Raw genomic sequence first — 16,102 nt, forward strand, 5'->3', positions numbered from 1 at the left:
GACCGAGCGGCCGCAGGTGGGTGTGTGACACGGGGGGACGCGCCCGCACCCCCTGTCCCCCTCGGGCTGCTGCCTGACCTCCCCTGCCTCCTTTTCCAGCCCCAGACGCTGCAGCTGGATTTCCTGATGAAGATCCTGCCCAACTACCACCACCTGAAGAAGACCATGAAGGCCACGTCCACCCCTGTCAAGAGCTGAGCGTCTGCCTGCTGCTCCCGGTGCCTGGCCGGGTGTTTGGTCCTGGGAAGCACTACACACTCCGGGAACTATCCGGTCTCTGTGATCCTCATTCCATCAAACAATTTATTGCTTATTTGTGTCCTTTATTTATCTTCCACCGGGAGTCTCAGACCGGGTTTGGGTCTCTTGTCTCTCCCGCACTGACTATTGTTCGTGCTTTGTTTTGGGAATAAAAGGTCACCTGTTCTGCTGCCCGAGGGAACCGCAGCCCTTTAGCGTCGCGGCGGGCGGGTACACGGGTCACACAGGAGCTGTCGGGGCGGGTGTCGCCGCGTCACCCCCGGGTACAGCTCGGGGACAGCCCCGGTGCCGCCTCGCCGCGCTTCCCCCTTCCCACCACCAGAGGGCGAAGTGCCCCCGCGCTGCTCGGGGGACCCGGCCCCGCATCCCGGATCCACGCGGGTCCTGGGGTGGGAAAGGCTCCAGGCACCCCGTGCCACCCTCTGTCCCTGCCCCCGAGGGCTGCTCCTGCTCGGCTTCCCTCCCAGAGGGCCCAGAACGGAGCTGAACCTCCTCCACTTGCTCGTCAAGCCACTCTGCTGGAGCCTTGGGAATCGCCACGCTTCCTAGCTGACCCCCCAGATTCCCCAGGGATGTCCACAACCTCCCCTGTCCATCCCCGTATGACACAGCCTGGTGGTGTGTCCCGGCACAGACAGACATCAATGCCACAGCAGAAATTCCTGTAGGAAAGAGAGAGGGGAGAGCATCAGCAACCACTGCAGAGGAACCCCAAGTTCTGCAGGATGTGGGGCTTTGGGTTGGGATCAGGGGTTTCAAGGCATGGAAGTGGTGCAGCACACACCAGAGCCGATCGGATTTTTCTCCCTGAGTTCAGTTTCATGGCTACCAGAAATCCAAACCTGCCAGTTTTTTTGATTTGTGATTCCAAACCGTGCTCCAGCGCCACCGGGGAACTGCAGCTCTTCCCCAAAGCCGAGTCCAAATAAGGGTTGTGAATATTGTCCCATCTGCTGTCCAGACAAAGCGTTTTGTGGCGATGCCCATGGAAGGGGAAAACACATCTCTCCAGCTTCTCCCCTTGCTCAAAGATAAAGGACTCTTTAGCTGAGAATCCACTCGCAAAAGCAAGAGGCTCCAGCAGGTTGGGGTGACTGGATCAGTTCCTGCACTCTAGATTCCCTCTGGGGGTCACCTGTCCTTGTAGCCAGACACTTCCCGCTCCCCCAAATCCAGCTGGCACAGCTCATTTCCATCTTCCTCCTGGCATGAGAGGTTCTGCTCTGTAAATTGCCGCTGTGGGGAGGCTGCAAACCCATCGGTGGCTGGGCTGGGTCCCACAGGCAGCCGGCAGGACACACAGGCAGCTGCCCCCAGGTCTGTTTTGGCTGCTGAGGCACAGAAAGGCAAGCTGTGACCTTAAATGCCCGTTGGAACAAGCCCCGTGCCATCGGCAGGATGTCCTCGGGGTCACTCCGGTCCCTGTGCATTGTGCGCAGGCAGCACCTGCTCTGGACACAGCTGCTGGGCTTCACCCTCAGGGTCTTCGTCACCCTACTCTGGAGCCGAGCCTCTGGGACCACAGCCCCGTCCGTGGGGATGTGCAGGGCTGGGACAACCCAAATCCAAGCTCTAGGAAGAAGGGAGCAGGGTGCTAGGCCCAGTGCAGGCTCATCTAAAGCCCAGCCTAAGCAGGGAGCCCAAATGCAGCCCTGGGGCCAGGTGAGGAGGGACTGACCCCCCCAGGCGGGGCTGGTTTGGGGTGATCTACCCCCACCGCTCCCCCTACTGTCCCCAGTCCTCCATCCAGTGTCCCCAGCACTGTCCTCTCCTCTGCCCCACAGCCCTGATGCAGCCGTGTCCCTGGAACTGTGCCCCATGTCCCCCAGCCGTGTGTCCAGTGTCCCCAGGACTGTGTCCATCTCCCCAGCCTTGACCTGTGTCCCCAGCCTGTGTCCAATGTCCCGGGGACTGCCCCAGGTCCCCAAGCCTTGTGCCCTGTGCCCATCTCCCCATCCTTGTGCCTTGTGTCCCCAGCCTCGTGTCCTGTAAGCCCAACCCCAGGTCCTAGACTGTGTCCCATGCCTCCAGTCTTGTCCTGTATCCCCAAGCCGGTGCCCTGTGTCCCCAGCCTTCTGTCCCGTGTCGCCAGCCCTACGTCCAGCGTCCGCAGCATGAGTCTTATGTCTCGGGGACGGCGTCCCATCTCCCCAGCCCTGCGTCCCGCCTTCCCAAACCCCGCGTCACGCGTCCCGTCTCCCACCTCCCGTGCCCCTGACCCCGCGCCCCTCCATCCCGCCGCGCCCGCGTCGCCTCCCGCCGCTCCGCTCCGCTCCGCTCCGCCGCGCCCCCGCCCCGTCCCTCCCCGGCCCCGCCGCCCCGCCCCGGCCCCCCCCGCCGCCGCCGGGACCAGCCTCCAGCACCGCCCGCCCGGACGCGGTTGCCGCCGGCGGGACGAGGAGCCTGGCCGGTCGCACCATGAGTAACCTCCCCGCCGACCGGGAGAGCGGCCCCGCCGACACCGGCCTGCCCGAGGAGGAGGTACCGGGGGACACACACACACGGGGGTTTTGGGGCGGGGGGGGAAGGGGGGTCCGGCATCTCCCTCCCTACCCGCGATCCTCGGGGGCTGCGCTCCGCGGGTGCCCACGCATCCACCCAGGATGGGAGGGGGGAGTCTTCGCCGGGGGGGGGGGGTGTCTCATCGGTTTACGAGGCTCCGGGTACGCGGGGCTGCTGCGGGGGGACGGGGATGAGCGGCGGGGAGCGCATCGCCGCTCCCGGGGACGCCCCCATCCACCGCCCGCATCCCTCCGGGCCTCCCCGCAAACGCCCCTCCGGCTCCCCGGCGGGGACCTGCGGGCGCGGGGAGCCCCACTCGACACACTCAGCTCCGCGGGGCCGTGGGGGGCAAACCAGGCTCCCCCTGGTCCCGGGGCCGGTACCTGGTGCTGCCGGTGCTGGTGGGTGCAGCTCATCCAGCGGCCACGCGTCCCTTCCCGTGGGTCTCACCCCAAAGATGTCCGAAACATCTCCCCCACGGTGGACCAACCCCACCCGCGCCGCGGTGAGAGCTGGCTTTCTGCGTTCCGACCGCAAAGTTCCTGGTTTTGCCCGTGACCTTGAGATGGGAATTTGGACTTGTGGGAGGGTGAGAGCGAGAAGATTCCGATCTGGGATCTCCTCTTCCTTCTCGCTCTCCACCCTCCGGGCTGCTCCGGCAGGTCCCCGCCGGCTCGTACTGGGGTCCCTGGTTGATGGCCAGCGCTGGGATCACCGTAGCTCCATCGCCCGCTGTTGCCTGCCTTCATTTGTTTGTTCCGGAGGTGGCTCTGGCCTCAAACTTCCAAAAGTTCCCTAAATAATGGGGAGTTTTTCCACTCGTGGCCTCGCGGGGTGTGTGGGAGATGATGCTGCCGGGTCCCGCGGCTGTGGCTCGGCCGAACGTGGCAGTGGGAGACATCCGTGGAGGCCTGTTGCCTTTTCCCCCCGGCTGGATCCGGGGGGCCAGGGGCCGGCTGTCGCACTGCTCGCACTTGGGAAACCCCTGATCTTTCGATGCTGGACATGGGGAGTCCCTGGAGGGGACGGCTGCGAGGTGCCAGGGTCACCCGCTGTGCCGGGAACTCATTAGGAGGGCGATGGCCAAGCCGGGCTCCTCCGGTGCCAGGCGGGTACTTTCCCCGCAGGAGTGTTGCCCAGCCCAGGCTGGAAGAGCCGGTGCTGTCGAGTATTTGCTTAAGCGCAGGGGAAGGGGGTTGCCCGGCTACTGCGCCGCACCTCTCCCCTCCCAGGGCTTGCCTTCCAGGCTCCTGCCCCCCCAGAAAAGAGGGAGAAGCAGCCCCTATCCCGGGGAGATCAGTGAGGTTGCTGCCGGGTGGGCAAAGCCCCCACTTCAGCCCCGCTCCTCCTGCCTGCTCCTGGCATCCCGGGTGGCCTCCCTATCCCTCTCGCCTCCTCCCCGGGGTACCCACAGGGGAGCTGTGAGCCAGGGGGTTCCCCACGGAGGAGCCAGAACAATTTGGGAAGGCGGTCACGTCACTTTGGCCGGGCGAGAACGGCATGTAAAAGGCTCGGCGGAGGCCTTATTTGGTAGCGGAGCGGCTGCGGAGAGCCCGGCTCGTGGCCCCCGTTCCCATCCCATGCCAGATCCCTCACCCCGGGGGACCGTGGCGTGGGGAGGGAACACCAGGGGTGGTATCTGGGGGGGGGGGGGGAGTGCGCCCAGTGAGTGGCTAAAATTTTCCCCCGTGGCCCCTCTGTCGCATCCCCCCGTGCTCCTGCTTCCTTTCCCCCTTGAAGCGTGGGGTCCGGAGGGTTTGGGAGCAAAGTCTGGGCGGGACAGGGCCGTGTGTGACCCCCGCCTGATCCCGCCGCTCCTCCGCTCTGTTGCAATCCCCCATCTGCTCCCTTGGCTTCTCGCTGCCTTTTCCTCCGCCGCTTCCTCGTTCCAGCCCCGGGAGCTCTGGACTCGCTCTTCCCCAAGGGCTGTTCCTCTCCTCCTGTCCGTCACCGGACGTTTGTCTGCCCCTCTGGACAAGAGGCTGCGGGGTGGCGAGGCCGGAGGGTTGATCCCGGTCCTCCCGCATTCCCCGGGTGGAGGAGCCGGCATCCCTCGGCCTCAGCCTTGTTTATGTCGGGGAGTTTTGCGGGCTGAAGGCATGCGTACACACAGCCCGGGAATCTAAACCCAGCCGAGGAAGACGCTCCATTAGCCAAGAGAGTATTTACGCCAGGACTAATCCCGGCGGGGCCAGAATGCACCCCGCCGCGGGGAGGATGGGGGGGGGGGGAGGAGAGAACAGCACCCCGCTTTGCCGGGAATGGGGTGTGGGGAGAAGCTCTGCTCGCCGTGTTCCCTGGCTCCATGGCAGCCCCGTGCCATCGCCCTCCCGCTCCCGCCGGGATCCGGCTGCCCGGCGGTGCCTCTCCGGCGGCGGGCAGTCAAGCGGATAATCGGCTGGTGGAGAATTAAAGCGAGCCCCGCTGGAAGGGGCGGACGGACGGACGGGGAGCCGGGGCTGAAGGAGGCGATTAAATGCCTCGTGGATGAATCACCCGGATGCCTCCCGCCTCCCCCCCGAGCCTGTTAACGTTCACCGGAGGTGGTTTGGGCAGGGATAGGGGCAGGGGACCGTGACCTTGCTGGTGGGACACCCGGCATCCCTCGGGACACCCGGCATCCCTCTGGGCCATCCGATGAGGGTCCGAGGCAGGGTAATGCCTCCCTGGTGCTTCCTTACCTTCAGGAACCTCACTTGTGGCTTAAGGTGAGGAGAGGAGGAGGAGGGCTGCCAGTGCTCCGTCATGGATCTCTCCATGCTGGGCCATCCTCGATCCATGCTCCTCTCCTCCTCGACCCCAGCCACCTCTTGGCCCAGGCCCTGCCTCTCCCTGTGTGTCTCCAGCCCTGACCATCCCAGCAAACCCCCCTGGACCCTTTCCATCATCCTTTAAATGCCCCAGATGGGATGTGGAATTTCAAGGACAACAGAAGGGGACGGTGGGATGCAGAGGTGAGAGGGACGCACCAGAAGTGGGATGGAGGTGGCTTCTGAGGGAGAGTAGCAGAGATGAAGAGGAGACTTCCTGCAGGGACAATAAAAGCCAAGAGGGGACAAAACCAGGAGCGAGGAGACAGAGGTGGGATCCAGCAGCCCTGGCAAACCTGGGAGCTGTGGGGTGCAGCGGCTGGAACAGAGAAGGACTCTGGAAGGGGACCTGGAGTGCTCCTCATGCATAGCTGCCATCCCTATGGAAGGAAATGGAAGGAAATCAAGGTGGTCACCTTTGAGGTGCTGCACCCATGGCCAGCAGCTTCCCAGGGCAAACATCAGCACTTCTGACCTGGAAAAAAACCTTTGGTTTCACCCCAAATTGTAAGGAGAAGGAGAGATGGAGAAATGCTCCACGAAGAAGAAACTGAAAATGTTTGCACAGCAGAACTGAAACGAAACAGCTCGGGCTGTCCAAAAAAAAAAAAAAAAAAGGGGGTTTGGGCTGCAGGGATCTCATGCTCCAGAGTCCTTTGCTAATCCTTTCCTGGGAGCTGTAGGTCTGGCCCCATCCCATGAGACACTTGGGAACAGGCACCTCACCCAATCTGCCTGCCAGAAGGGGTCATTTTTCCCCATGGAAGAGCATATATTTGCCTGCTGGCTGATAAGGCGCTTTTTTTTTCCCAATCCAGGGTAGAATTTTGCCCTGAGTGTGTTTCTGGTAGGAGGATGGTGACTGAATCCCTGGGATCTCTCGGCACGGGAAAACCTGGAGCAGCTCCCTGCGAGCCGAAGCTCCCCTTCCATTTAAGGACAGGAGGAATATTTCCGCTAAGATCCTTCCCTTGGCAAAAGGATATCCGTCCAGCCTGCTGGGATTATCCCTGAGGAAACTCCCTTACTCTGCCAGTTCCACCTGTTTGTTACCCAGCAAAAGGATGCTGTTTGCATAGGACCTACTCAAACATCCCTGTGGCTCAGTACGCCCCAGGCCCCTTTTGTGGGGTGCAGATGGGGAGCACCCACGAGCTCGTATCCTTCCCTCCTCTCCCAGGCCTTTTGGGGCTGGAAACCAGCTGGGGGATCCTTTGGAGCCCTTCTCCCTCTCGCCGCTGTGTAATTTTACGGATTCAAACTTGGCCGACCCGCGTTTGAACTTCCAAAGAAAACAAGTCATTAAGGAAGAGAAGCCCTTCTTCTGCAGGGCTGAATTTCGGAGGGTTCCTCGGGGTCTTTTATCTCTCCCGTCTCTCTCCCACGTGGCTTTGGGGATAAATGATCTGGCAGGCTTGGGCTTGTAGGATTTGGATTTTAGGGATGCTGCAAACTGGCAGTGGGTTTCCCCCCACCCGGAGCTGTCGCTGACACCTCTGGTGTTTCATGCAGCTCCCCAGGGGGAGGAGAAATGGGAAGCCAGCTTGCCAGAATTGCTCCAGGGATGGTGGAGACAGGGGACACCATGCAGGGATGCTCACAAACCCAGCTGGGAAGGTGGATGCATCCAGAGAGCCAATTCCCCGGACAGCAGCCACGCTTAGTCAGACCTGTCTGAAAGGAAATATTTATTTCCCCAAGGAAAGGATAAATTTGTTTTCTTTACATTGAATTTCATGAGCACGAGGGGAGCTCCTCCTGCCTCCCTGCTGAGAGAAATCTGGGCACTGTCTCCACGGGGAAACAGAGCAATATTGAATGCCTTGGGATGCTCCATCAGCCTCTGGTCTTGGGAGACAGCAGAAATCTGGCAGAGGTCCCCCAGGGTGCTTTGGGGGGGCTTCCAGCCCACCCTGGATGGCTCCACTAGAGGGGACAGGCTACTAGGCTGTGCCTGCCTGCAGCCTTCCTGGCTCAGGAAGGGGTGAGGACACCCCTGTGCCCCTGGATGCTGGTACCTGCAGGAATGATGATGATGGTGATGATGATAACACAGGTACCCAGGATGGGTATTACCAGGGCTGTTGGCACAAGGGCCATATGCAAACAGCTCGAGTACCTTTTGTTATTTAACAGATACAGGTCAGCCAGAGGTTTTGTTCCACAAAGTAGGAATGTTTGCTGCTCCCAGGCTGGGAGATGGGGGAGATAGCTTATCTGCAAGAGAAAGAAGAAATGTCAGCAGAAGAATAGGCCTGGGCTGGCTGTTTCTGGCAGTTTCCCATGTCTCTTTCCCAGGGAATGGGGCAGGCAGGGTGCGTGGCCAAAAAAATTAAATAAAATAAATCAAAGTTTTCCCCTACTCCAGTCCAAAGTGTTCAGATGAGGTTTTGTGGATGAGGAGAGGGGGAACTGGCAGCAGACCCAGTTCCCCACATTGCTTCACCAGTTATGAGCTGGTTGTAAAGCAAAACCATCCCAGCACAGGGTTTGCCTATCCCTGGGGAGCCCCACATCCCACCTCGGAGTTGGTGGGAGCAGGATTTCTGCCAAACACACCAACTTTGAAGATGCTGCATCACCACAAACATTAGATCCACCAAAAAAGGGTTAAAACCCCTTAAAAGGTGACTTCTACAAACCAGGGACAAGCTGCTTAAACCCAGCCCCCTCCAAACCAGGGCCGGCCATTCCTCCAGGAGGAAGAGCTGGGATTTGCTTCTCCCAGTCCTTAATGAGCTGCTGCAATTAAACTGAGACAATAGGCATTGTCTGCAGAGTCCCGGATCCGCTGGGGATGCCGGGAGAGATCCTGTTTGCCAGACCGGGGTAGGAAGGTGCTGGGATGCTGGAAGCTTTTTCAGCCCAGAGAGCACTCTGTGGGGTGAGGACAGGTCTCCGTTACCTTTCCATGGTGCCTTAGCAGCTTCCTCTGTGGTCACCTGAAGGATGGGGACACCCCTCCCAAAAATTCTGCATCACTCAATTGTGGCTTAAGGCTTTTGGCTGCCCACTCAGGAGCTTCCCTTTGGGCTGGCATTGTCCCTCTGGCTGCAGGAAGCCAAGTTAAGGATGAAGAGAATCCCCAGGAACCTTCTTTCTTCTTTTCCAGGTGAGGACACTCTTTGTCAGCGGGTTGCCCCTGGACATTAAGCCCCGGGAACTTTACTTGCTCTTCAGGCCCTTTAAGGTACCAAACTGGTGAGGGAAAGGGGGGCTGGAAGTGTGGAGCTGGCCCCTGCCCCAGCCCCAAACAACTTACTGGGATCTGGGAGCCCACTGGTTCCCCCTCAAAAATTTATTTAGTCAATTTATTCAGTTATTATTATTTAATCATGGGGATCTCCACTGAACAGCCTTTTTTATCCTTTCCCTGCAGGGGTACGAGGGGTCTCTCATCAAACTCACCTCCAAGCAGGTAGGAGCCGCTCCAAACGGGGCGATCATCCCACCATTCCCTGGCACCACCAGTCCCTGGGGTGAGGGGGGGTCCCCTCTGCTCCCCACCTGACTGATGGCTCCTCCTCTCCTTCCTCCTGACAGCCCGTGGGCTTCGTCAGCTTCGACAGCCGCTCCGAGGCAGAGGCGGCGAAGAATGCTCTGAACGTGAGTGTGCCCGGCCTGGCTGCTCCATTTTCCCATTTTTCTCCTTGTTTTCCTGTCTCCAGATACTCCCTGAATTCCTCCACGCTGGGGATGTGCAGCTCCCACGCCGGCTGGCCCCACAGCATCCCCATCCCTCCAGACAATCCCATCCTTGTTTCTCATCCACATCCTCCCTCCCAGGGGGCTGCATCCCTCTCACCTTTCTCAGGGCCATCCAGAAGGGCTTGAACTCTCAGGGTTCGAGCCTTAGGTACAAATACAAGCGAGAGACACCGTTCCCAGCCTCTCCTGTTTGTTCAGCAGGAAAAATCCCGGCAAAATCTGCAAAAGGAAAAGCAAATCTCACTTTTAGCAGCTCCCTTCTACCTCTGTGGAGTTACCTGGAAATAGTCAAGGGCAGAATCACGTGGAGCTGGTTCTGCGGTTCCTCACCAGTTCTCCCCGGGTTTTGGTTTAGGGTTGTTTTTCTTCCCTGTCTTCATTTTCGATGTAAAAACTTCTTTTCTTTGGCTCCGCTAATCCCTCTGGATAAGAGCTTGGCCTTGCGGGGATGCCGACTGCCAAATATGGTGCCGATGCTAAAGATGCTGGAGGAATGTGAGCTGCCTCGGGGCCCGGCAAATTAGCTCATTTCAAGGCTGGAAGTTGAAAAAAAACCCCATAAATAACGGGGAGAGAGTTATTTTTGCTGCGGGGGCCGGCACGCGGCAGCGCTCGCCCACCCGCCGTGCCTCCCCTCCCTCCTTCCCCTCCCGCAGGGCATCCGCTTCGACCCCGAGATCCCCCAGACGCTGCGGCTGGAGTTCGCCAAGGCCAACACCAAGATGGCCAAGAGCAAGCTGGTGGGCACCCCAAATCCCAGCACCCCTTTCCCCACCGCCGTACCTCAGTTCATCGCCCGGGAGCCCTGTGAGTACCGGGGCCTGCGGCGCCAGTAAGGGTTTGGGGTGGCGGGCACTGGGGGCTGCCCCCATCCCAGGGAAAACACCTTATTCAGGGAATGTGATGTCGTGCGCGGTGCTGGAAGGAGCAGGGATACCGTGGGGGGGGTGGGTGGCGGTGGGGAATGCCAGGTCCAATTGGAAGCAGTGGCACCTGCTTGCTGCCAGGAGTCCCCAAAAGGAGAGGATCCCAGGACAGGTGATAGCCAGCCTGGCACGGTGCCTGGGAGTGGGACAAGCCTAAGGTGCTGCTTCTCCATGCCGGGGAGTTCCCTCGTCATGTCTGGGGGTCTCAGCAGAGGCCTCAGCAATGTCCTGCCGTGAGTGCTCCATACCTGTTTCTGCCTCTCTAAGAGCTTTTCTCGCGTGGACACTGGTTCCTCACCTCGCTGTTGTGCACAGGCTTGAGCCACATTCTCTCCTCTGCTGGATCCCTGGGACCATTAAACCTTTTGGAGATGACGAGCCCAGTACCACGTTGGCTTTGCGGGTCGGCTCTCGGCGGTGACATCCCGCACTTCTCCTGGGGACGCTCCGCTCCTGCTTCGGGGGGGAGAAGGAAGGACGCGGCAGGGGTGGCGGCCCTGCGGTCACTGTTAACTCTCCCTCTTCTTCTCTTGCAGATGAGCTCACAGTGCCTGCACTTTACCCCAGTAGCCCTGAAGTGTGGGGGCCGTACCCTCTGTACCCAGCGGAATTAGCACCTGCTCTACCTCCTCCTGCTTTCACCTATCCCGCTTCGCTGCACGCCCAGGTAATTCCGACCCATCCCTCACCAACCACCGTTCACCCTCCTGCCCGCCCCGGATCCCCTTCCCCCTCGGTGCCCGCCGCACCACTAACCTCTGCCCAGCTAACAGGCACTCACTCCCCGCTCCCTGAGATTTAGGGACGGCTCCCAAACGGAGCTGAGCGCTGGCAGGGGTCCTGCCTTTCCCCAAACACCTCTCTCTGCCTTCCTACCTTTGCTGCCGCCCGTGGTGGGGCAAGTGGGGAGGGAGGGAGGGAGGGAGGGATGGATGGGGATGCTCTCCGGATCTGGACCATTCCCATCGCTCGTTGCCATCTGGCTGCTGGCGTGGTGTGAGATGGGGGCTCCAGAGCCCCTGGAGCATTGCTGGGATGTGGTGTGCCGGACATGGGGTGTGAAGCCAAGCGGCTCTGACGGGGAGGAGAGGGAAGCGAAGCGCAAATGGAGGATCCATCTTTTATTGACGAGGTGCTGCCTTGTCACAAGTGCTTTCTGCCGGCTGCCAGCGCCGGTGGCCCCCGACGGCAGCACGTGGCTGTTAAAAATTAACCATCCGCCTGGGAGAGGAGCTGGGAAAAGAAGAGAAGAAGTGGAAATGGAGGAGGAAGAGGATTTCTTTGCGGTGCCAGCCTTACATCGTGGGGATGCTGGGAAAAGACCTCTGCCATGAAGGGGGAATGGGCAGCTGCCTCCCCAGCATCTGCGCTGGACATCATCCCAGCTTTTGCTCCTTGCTGCTGGCTCCGATTCGGTGATGAGCAGGAGAAAACGAGCACACGGAAACAGATTAGCTGGATAAACTGCTTCGAAGGGGCTTTTGGCCCTGGCCCACCAGGATTGAGCCAGGTTATCCAGAGCCACCATTGCTGGGAGCCAGAGCAGCCAGGGGCTGGTTTGAGCGGGAGGGTGTGGAAAAGCGCTCGGCGTACAGACCTTGGACGAAACTCCAGCTTTTTGTGCCCTGCTGCTCATAGGAAGAGCAGCAGTAAATATTATTGCAGCGACGTACTCGCCTTGTCAAATAACTGCTAACAGGCAGCACCTGCCCTGCTCGGAGAAGCGACAGCGAAGGAAACGGAGGCGTACGGAAGCTCCGAGGGTCCCTCGGGAAAACCTAGGCTGAGGTTAGACAGAAGAAATATTAACTGATGTGCAATATCAGCGCAAGGGGAAGCGTGGTGGTGGCACCTTTCCCACCCCCCCCTCCATGCAGGTTTGGTGGGGGGCACTGGAGATGGGTGCCACTGTCAAAACTGGAGCTGCTCGGCTGGATCCTGCAGAGAGCAGCGGGACCAGGAACCTCGGGATGGACGGGGGCTGACTTGGTGTTATTTGGCAGGGCACTGAGCACCATGTGCTGGGTTTTGGCGTCTGATGTTTTCCACCCTGTTTCAAGCGGGCTTTTGAGAAGCTGAGAGGGATGAGCTCACTCCTGCTCAGTGGGATTGTGGTGCTGCTATCCCAGCTCCATCCTGCTGGAAGCAGGGATGCTGGGGGCTGTGCTTGGCCCCAGTGTTACTGTCCCGGTTGGAGCTGGGATGGCTGTACTGCTTGTGCTCTGACCTCCCTCCACCCTGTGCCTGGGGAAGGCCGGGAAAGGGGATCCCAGATGTGGCTGGATCTTGCCAGGGTAGGCGGCCACCCCCCTCTCACTCTGTGTCCCCCTTGCCTCTGCAGATGCGCTGGCTCCCTCCTTCCGAGGCTGGTTCTCAGGGCTGGAAGTCCCGTCAGTTCTGCTGAATGCCGGGTGAGTGCCACTGTCCCGGTCCCATCCTCCTGCGCTGGCTGGGACCCACCTCCACCCTCACCCTGGCCTTCCCCCACCACCACAACTCCTGGGGTCTCCAGCAGCTCAGGGTGGGTAGCCAGACTATTGGTGAGGCCACTTTCCTTAAGTCCAGTTGCCTTCCTTCCCCCCAGGAAGGGGATGTCCCTGCCACCATTCACCCCAACACTTTCCCAAATGTCCCAGGGCAGGATGGAAAAGGCATCCGGCTGGGGAGGGGGTGCAGTGATGGAAAAGAAGGGAGTCCCAACACAACCATCTCATTAAACCTTAAGGAAAACTCTCCTGGCGGCTCGGGGTGGTGGAGCTGCCAAAATAAGAAGTGCAGCCTCACCAAGCTGCCTGGCTGGAGGGAGGGACTGATCCGATTCCATCTGGGACCTCTTCGGATGGAAAAAGCCTTGCAAGACATGCTCTGCAAACAACTCGGCCTTTCATGGATAAATAAACAAAGGGGACCCAAGTGGAAGAGGAGAAAGAGGTTCAGTGGACGCAGAGCACTGCTTTACCCCGTGATCCCACCCACCCTGCCCATCCCGGTTGGGAATCATTCCTGCACGCTGCCAATCCCTGCTGGGAAGCCTCCTGCTTCCACACCCAGTGCATCCAAAGCTCTGGTATCGGCTGCCCATGCTCCCATGGTCACTCATCTGGGAGGGCAGGAGGCCCAGCCCTGGCTGCAGCTGGACCCAGACTTGGATCCACAAAGAACTTACTGACTATTTTAGGCCCAGCAGATAAAAATAGGGAGCGGCGAGGCTTTGGGAACCAGTGGTTCTTCCAAAATATGCACCATGCCAAACTTTCCAGATAAAATGTAAGCAGAGCCGTATTTGGGGAGGCGAGCGAATCATTTGGAACAGGTCCACCAGCCCACAGCAACAGCAGTAGCCACAGTGGGTGGTGAGGATGCAGGATTGGGGACCTCCCGGCTCCCTGCCAAGCTCCTCCACCTGGGAAGGGTTTTGCTGCCAGCCTGGCCCTGTCCTGTACTTGCTGGCCGGAGCCCATCAGGGCAGGGCTAAGGTGAAAATTGCCCCCTTGGGAAGCGCTGTCTCTGACCACTGTGAAACCACCTCTCCCCACAGCACCGCGACCTCAGCCCCCCGTGCCAGCGTCCCTCACCCTCCGCTGTGTCCTCCTGCAGGTCTCAGGTGTGTGATGGTGGCCTACAGTCAGTCTTGTGGGTATTAGTGGAGTCTTCCAAGGCGGCTACTGGGGTGACGTGCTCTCCGCCGGACCACAGTGTGCTGGTAAGGCCGGGATGGCGTCCGGCTGTCCCGTGGGCTTGGCTGCCTTTGGGGAGGGGGCCAAAGGGTGAGGAAGCCAATGTGTTATCCCCGAGGGAACAGGCAGTGAGGCGGGTGTGACCCTGGGGTTGATCCCTGCAGGGTGGCATCGCTGCTCCTGCTGCTGCCCAGCCGGAACCACGGGGCCCTGCCATTCCTGCCTTTATCATTATTATTATCTGGGGCGAGGGTTTCCACAGCCAAGGAATGCCTCTCAGCTTTGAATTACCCCCGGTAACCTCATCTCCGTCCTCGCTTCCTGCCTTGGATCAACAGAGACTGAATTCCTCTTAAAGTGCAAAATTCAAGTTAACTCTCAGCTTCCCAGTTCAAACCCCAGGGGCTTCAGCCACTGGGAGGAGCAAACTGGGACCAGCGGGGTCCTTTACACCTGGGATGCCGACAGTCTCTCTGCACAGCCATTTCCCACCTCGCCTTTCCCTGTCCTTGGAGTGAGGTCGGGGCAGAGATTTCCAAAACAAGCCTCCCTCTCCCCCATGCTGCTGCACAGGAGTTTCCCCACGAAGGAAGAGAGATGAATCACAGCCCCTTTTTTCCTCCATCACAGCTGCCTTTTTTTTTTTTTTTAACACCTCTCTCTGTTGTTACAGGCTTGAAAAAAAAACCCTCACAGGAGTTTGGATTCCTCCAAGACTTTCCCACAGCCTCTATCACACATCTGCTCTCCTAGAAGAAAAACATTACCTAGTAATAATATTTTCCTCTTTTACACTGTATATTTGTAAGGAAGAGTGTGTTGCTCCCGAAAGCATGGTTTGACAGGCATTGTTGTAGTGTTTGAACTTTTCAAACAGAACCATACGAAAGCAGACTAAAACGAGAGCCAAGTATTTTTGTACCAAAGCTCCTCAAACAGGACAATCTTACACCGTGTTGGACCGCAGGCTTTGTGCTTGACTTTTGGAAGGCGTGTAATTAAGAGTCTTATATTGCCCCCCGGCCCCGTCAGCTGCATGTCGAAGGCATGATGTTCACGTGTGTGCAGATGTCGAGACACACCATGCGGGTTTGCAGGAACTGTGCTCCAGCCGTGTCGGCGAGATGTCCGTGGACACTACAGTATTACTGTCTTCTTCCCAGTTGTACCAAATGACAACCAGGCAGGACAATCAGGAACGTTCTTCCGGTGTTTTTTTGTACCTTAGGGCTGTGTTCGTAGCTGCTGTGCAAAGCTTCCGCGGGGTGCAACGGCTCGGATCAGGGATGGGCACACGGCCCACACATGTAGCAAGGTGACAATTTGCCTCCTCCTCTTCCTCCTCCTGCCATGGCTGCTTCAAGCTGTTACAGGCAACGTAAACTGCTGTATGAGAAAAACTCTTCCTGCTACGCCAAAGTGCTGGACTGGGGTTTTAGCACCGAGGTTATGCCAGTCCGGCCGCTCGCTGCGTGGCATTCCCATGTTTCCATGTGCAAAGACAAGAAGGGAAGCTGCCAACACCCTTTATGGAGGTAGTGTACCAGCAAAGACACTGCTTGATATACTAGTTGCTCCTTCTCCTCACTCCAGGAGGAATTTGCAGAAAGAAATGAACAGAGCAAACCAACCCAAAACCTCATATCAGGTCTCGGTTTCTTGCAAAGGGAGGTGCAAAGCTCCTCCTTCCATTTCCTTCCCCTCTCCTCATTCCAGCTGCAAGGAACACTGAGCTCAGCCGCTGCCCAGGCCTCACTGTAGCTGGTTTCCCAGCTGTCCATGGCCTCATTCAGCATCATCACCTTTTCCTTCCTCCTTCCTCTTGTCCTGTGGGTGGGCCAAAATAAGACAGTTGAGATTTTGGCTGTCGGGGTGGGGCAGGAGGATGAGAAAATGGGATTTTTCGCGCTGGGAAACCGTCCCGTTGGAGTCTTCTGTAAAAAATGGGACTGATAGAAGTGATGTGAGAAGAAATCAAATCCAAGACAAACCTCAGAGCGGCTCTAAAAGGAACGATACCGGCGTTCCCAAGCGAGGGACTAACTCTTTTAGCAAACTATTTCCTGTACTTTGTCTCGTGGAGAGGAGAGAAGCTTCCACATTGTCTACTCCGCTTTTGGAAATATGTTTAAAGGTACTTTTCTATTGTAATTTTTTAATAATAAAACCGGTGATTATTATAAGTTACGTGCAGAGCATGGTTGTGTGCTGTGTGTCC

At 58.7% G+C, this 16,102-nt stretch overlaps 2 protein-coding genes and 1 long non-coding RNA gene across 3 annotated transcripts in view; 2 read left to right on the forward strand and 1 right to left on the reverse strand.

Annotated features, from left to right (window-relative positions):
- Positions 1–437, forward strand: part of DCTN6 (dynactin subunit 6) — a 2,922-nt gene extending 2,485 nt beyond the window's left edge. Inside the window, exons 6-7 of the mRNA XM_032685661.1 lie at positions 1–16; positions 100–437. The exon at positions 1–16 is cut by the window's left edge and continues 127 nt beyond it. Coding sequence (XP_032541552.1) covers positions 1–16; positions 100–198 — 115 coding nt within the window. The 3' untranslated portion in view covers positions 199–437. The remainder of the gene's footprint in view (positions 17–99) is intronic.
- A 2,164-nt stretch (positions 438–2,601) lies between these two features.
- Positions 2,602–16,067, forward strand: RBPMS (RNA binding protein, mRNA processing factor). Its single transcript, XM_032685653.1, has 9 exons — positions 2,602–2,742; positions 8,686–8,763; positions 8,953–8,991; positions 9,117–9,179; positions 9,938–10,088; positions 10,744–10,874; positions 12,549–12,618; positions 13,805–13,910; positions 14,558–16,067. The coding sequence occupies exons 1-7, from the start codon at positions 2,680–2,682 to the stop codon at positions 12,609–12,611; spliced, it is 588 nt and encodes a 195-aa protein (XP_032541544.1). The 5' UTR covers positions 2,602–2,679; the 3' UTR covers positions 12,612–12,618; positions 13,805–13,910; positions 14,558–16,067.
- Positions 8,303–10,643, reverse strand: LOC116785739. The gene is made up of 4 exons (XR_004356690.1): positions 10,456–10,643; positions 9,612–9,817; positions 9,379–9,500; positions 8,303–8,450 (listed from the first exon to the last, which is right to left on the reverse strand). It is a non-coding gene; the product is annotated as an uncharacterized LOC116785739 (long non-coding RNA).
- Positions 16,068–16,102: the final 35 nt, after the last annotated feature.

This window comes from Chiroxiphia lanceolata, chromosome 4 (assembly GCF_009829145.1).
Source record: "Chiroxiphia lanceolata isolate bChiLan1 chromosome 4, bChiLan1.pri, whole genome shotgun sequence".
In the NCBI taxonomy this organism is placed as follows: Eukaryota; Metazoa; Chordata; class Aves; order Passeriformes; family Pipridae; genus Chiroxiphia; species Chiroxiphia lanceolata.

Excerpts from the sequence above, each read along its gene's own strand:
- RBPMS (XM_032685653.1), top strand. The coding sequence starts at position 2,680 with ATGAGTAACCTCCCCGCCGACCGGGAGAGCGGCCCCGCCGACACCGGC. Across the intron at positions 9,180-9,937 it reads CGGCGAAGAATGCTCTGAAC|GGCATCCGCTTCGACCCCGA; the intron begins GTGAGTGTGCCC and ends CCCCTCCCGCAG. Across the intron at positions 10,089-10,743 it reads GTTCATCGCCCGGGAGCCCT|ATGAGCTCACAGTGCCTGCA; the intron begins GTGAGTACCGGG and ends CTTCTCTTGCAG.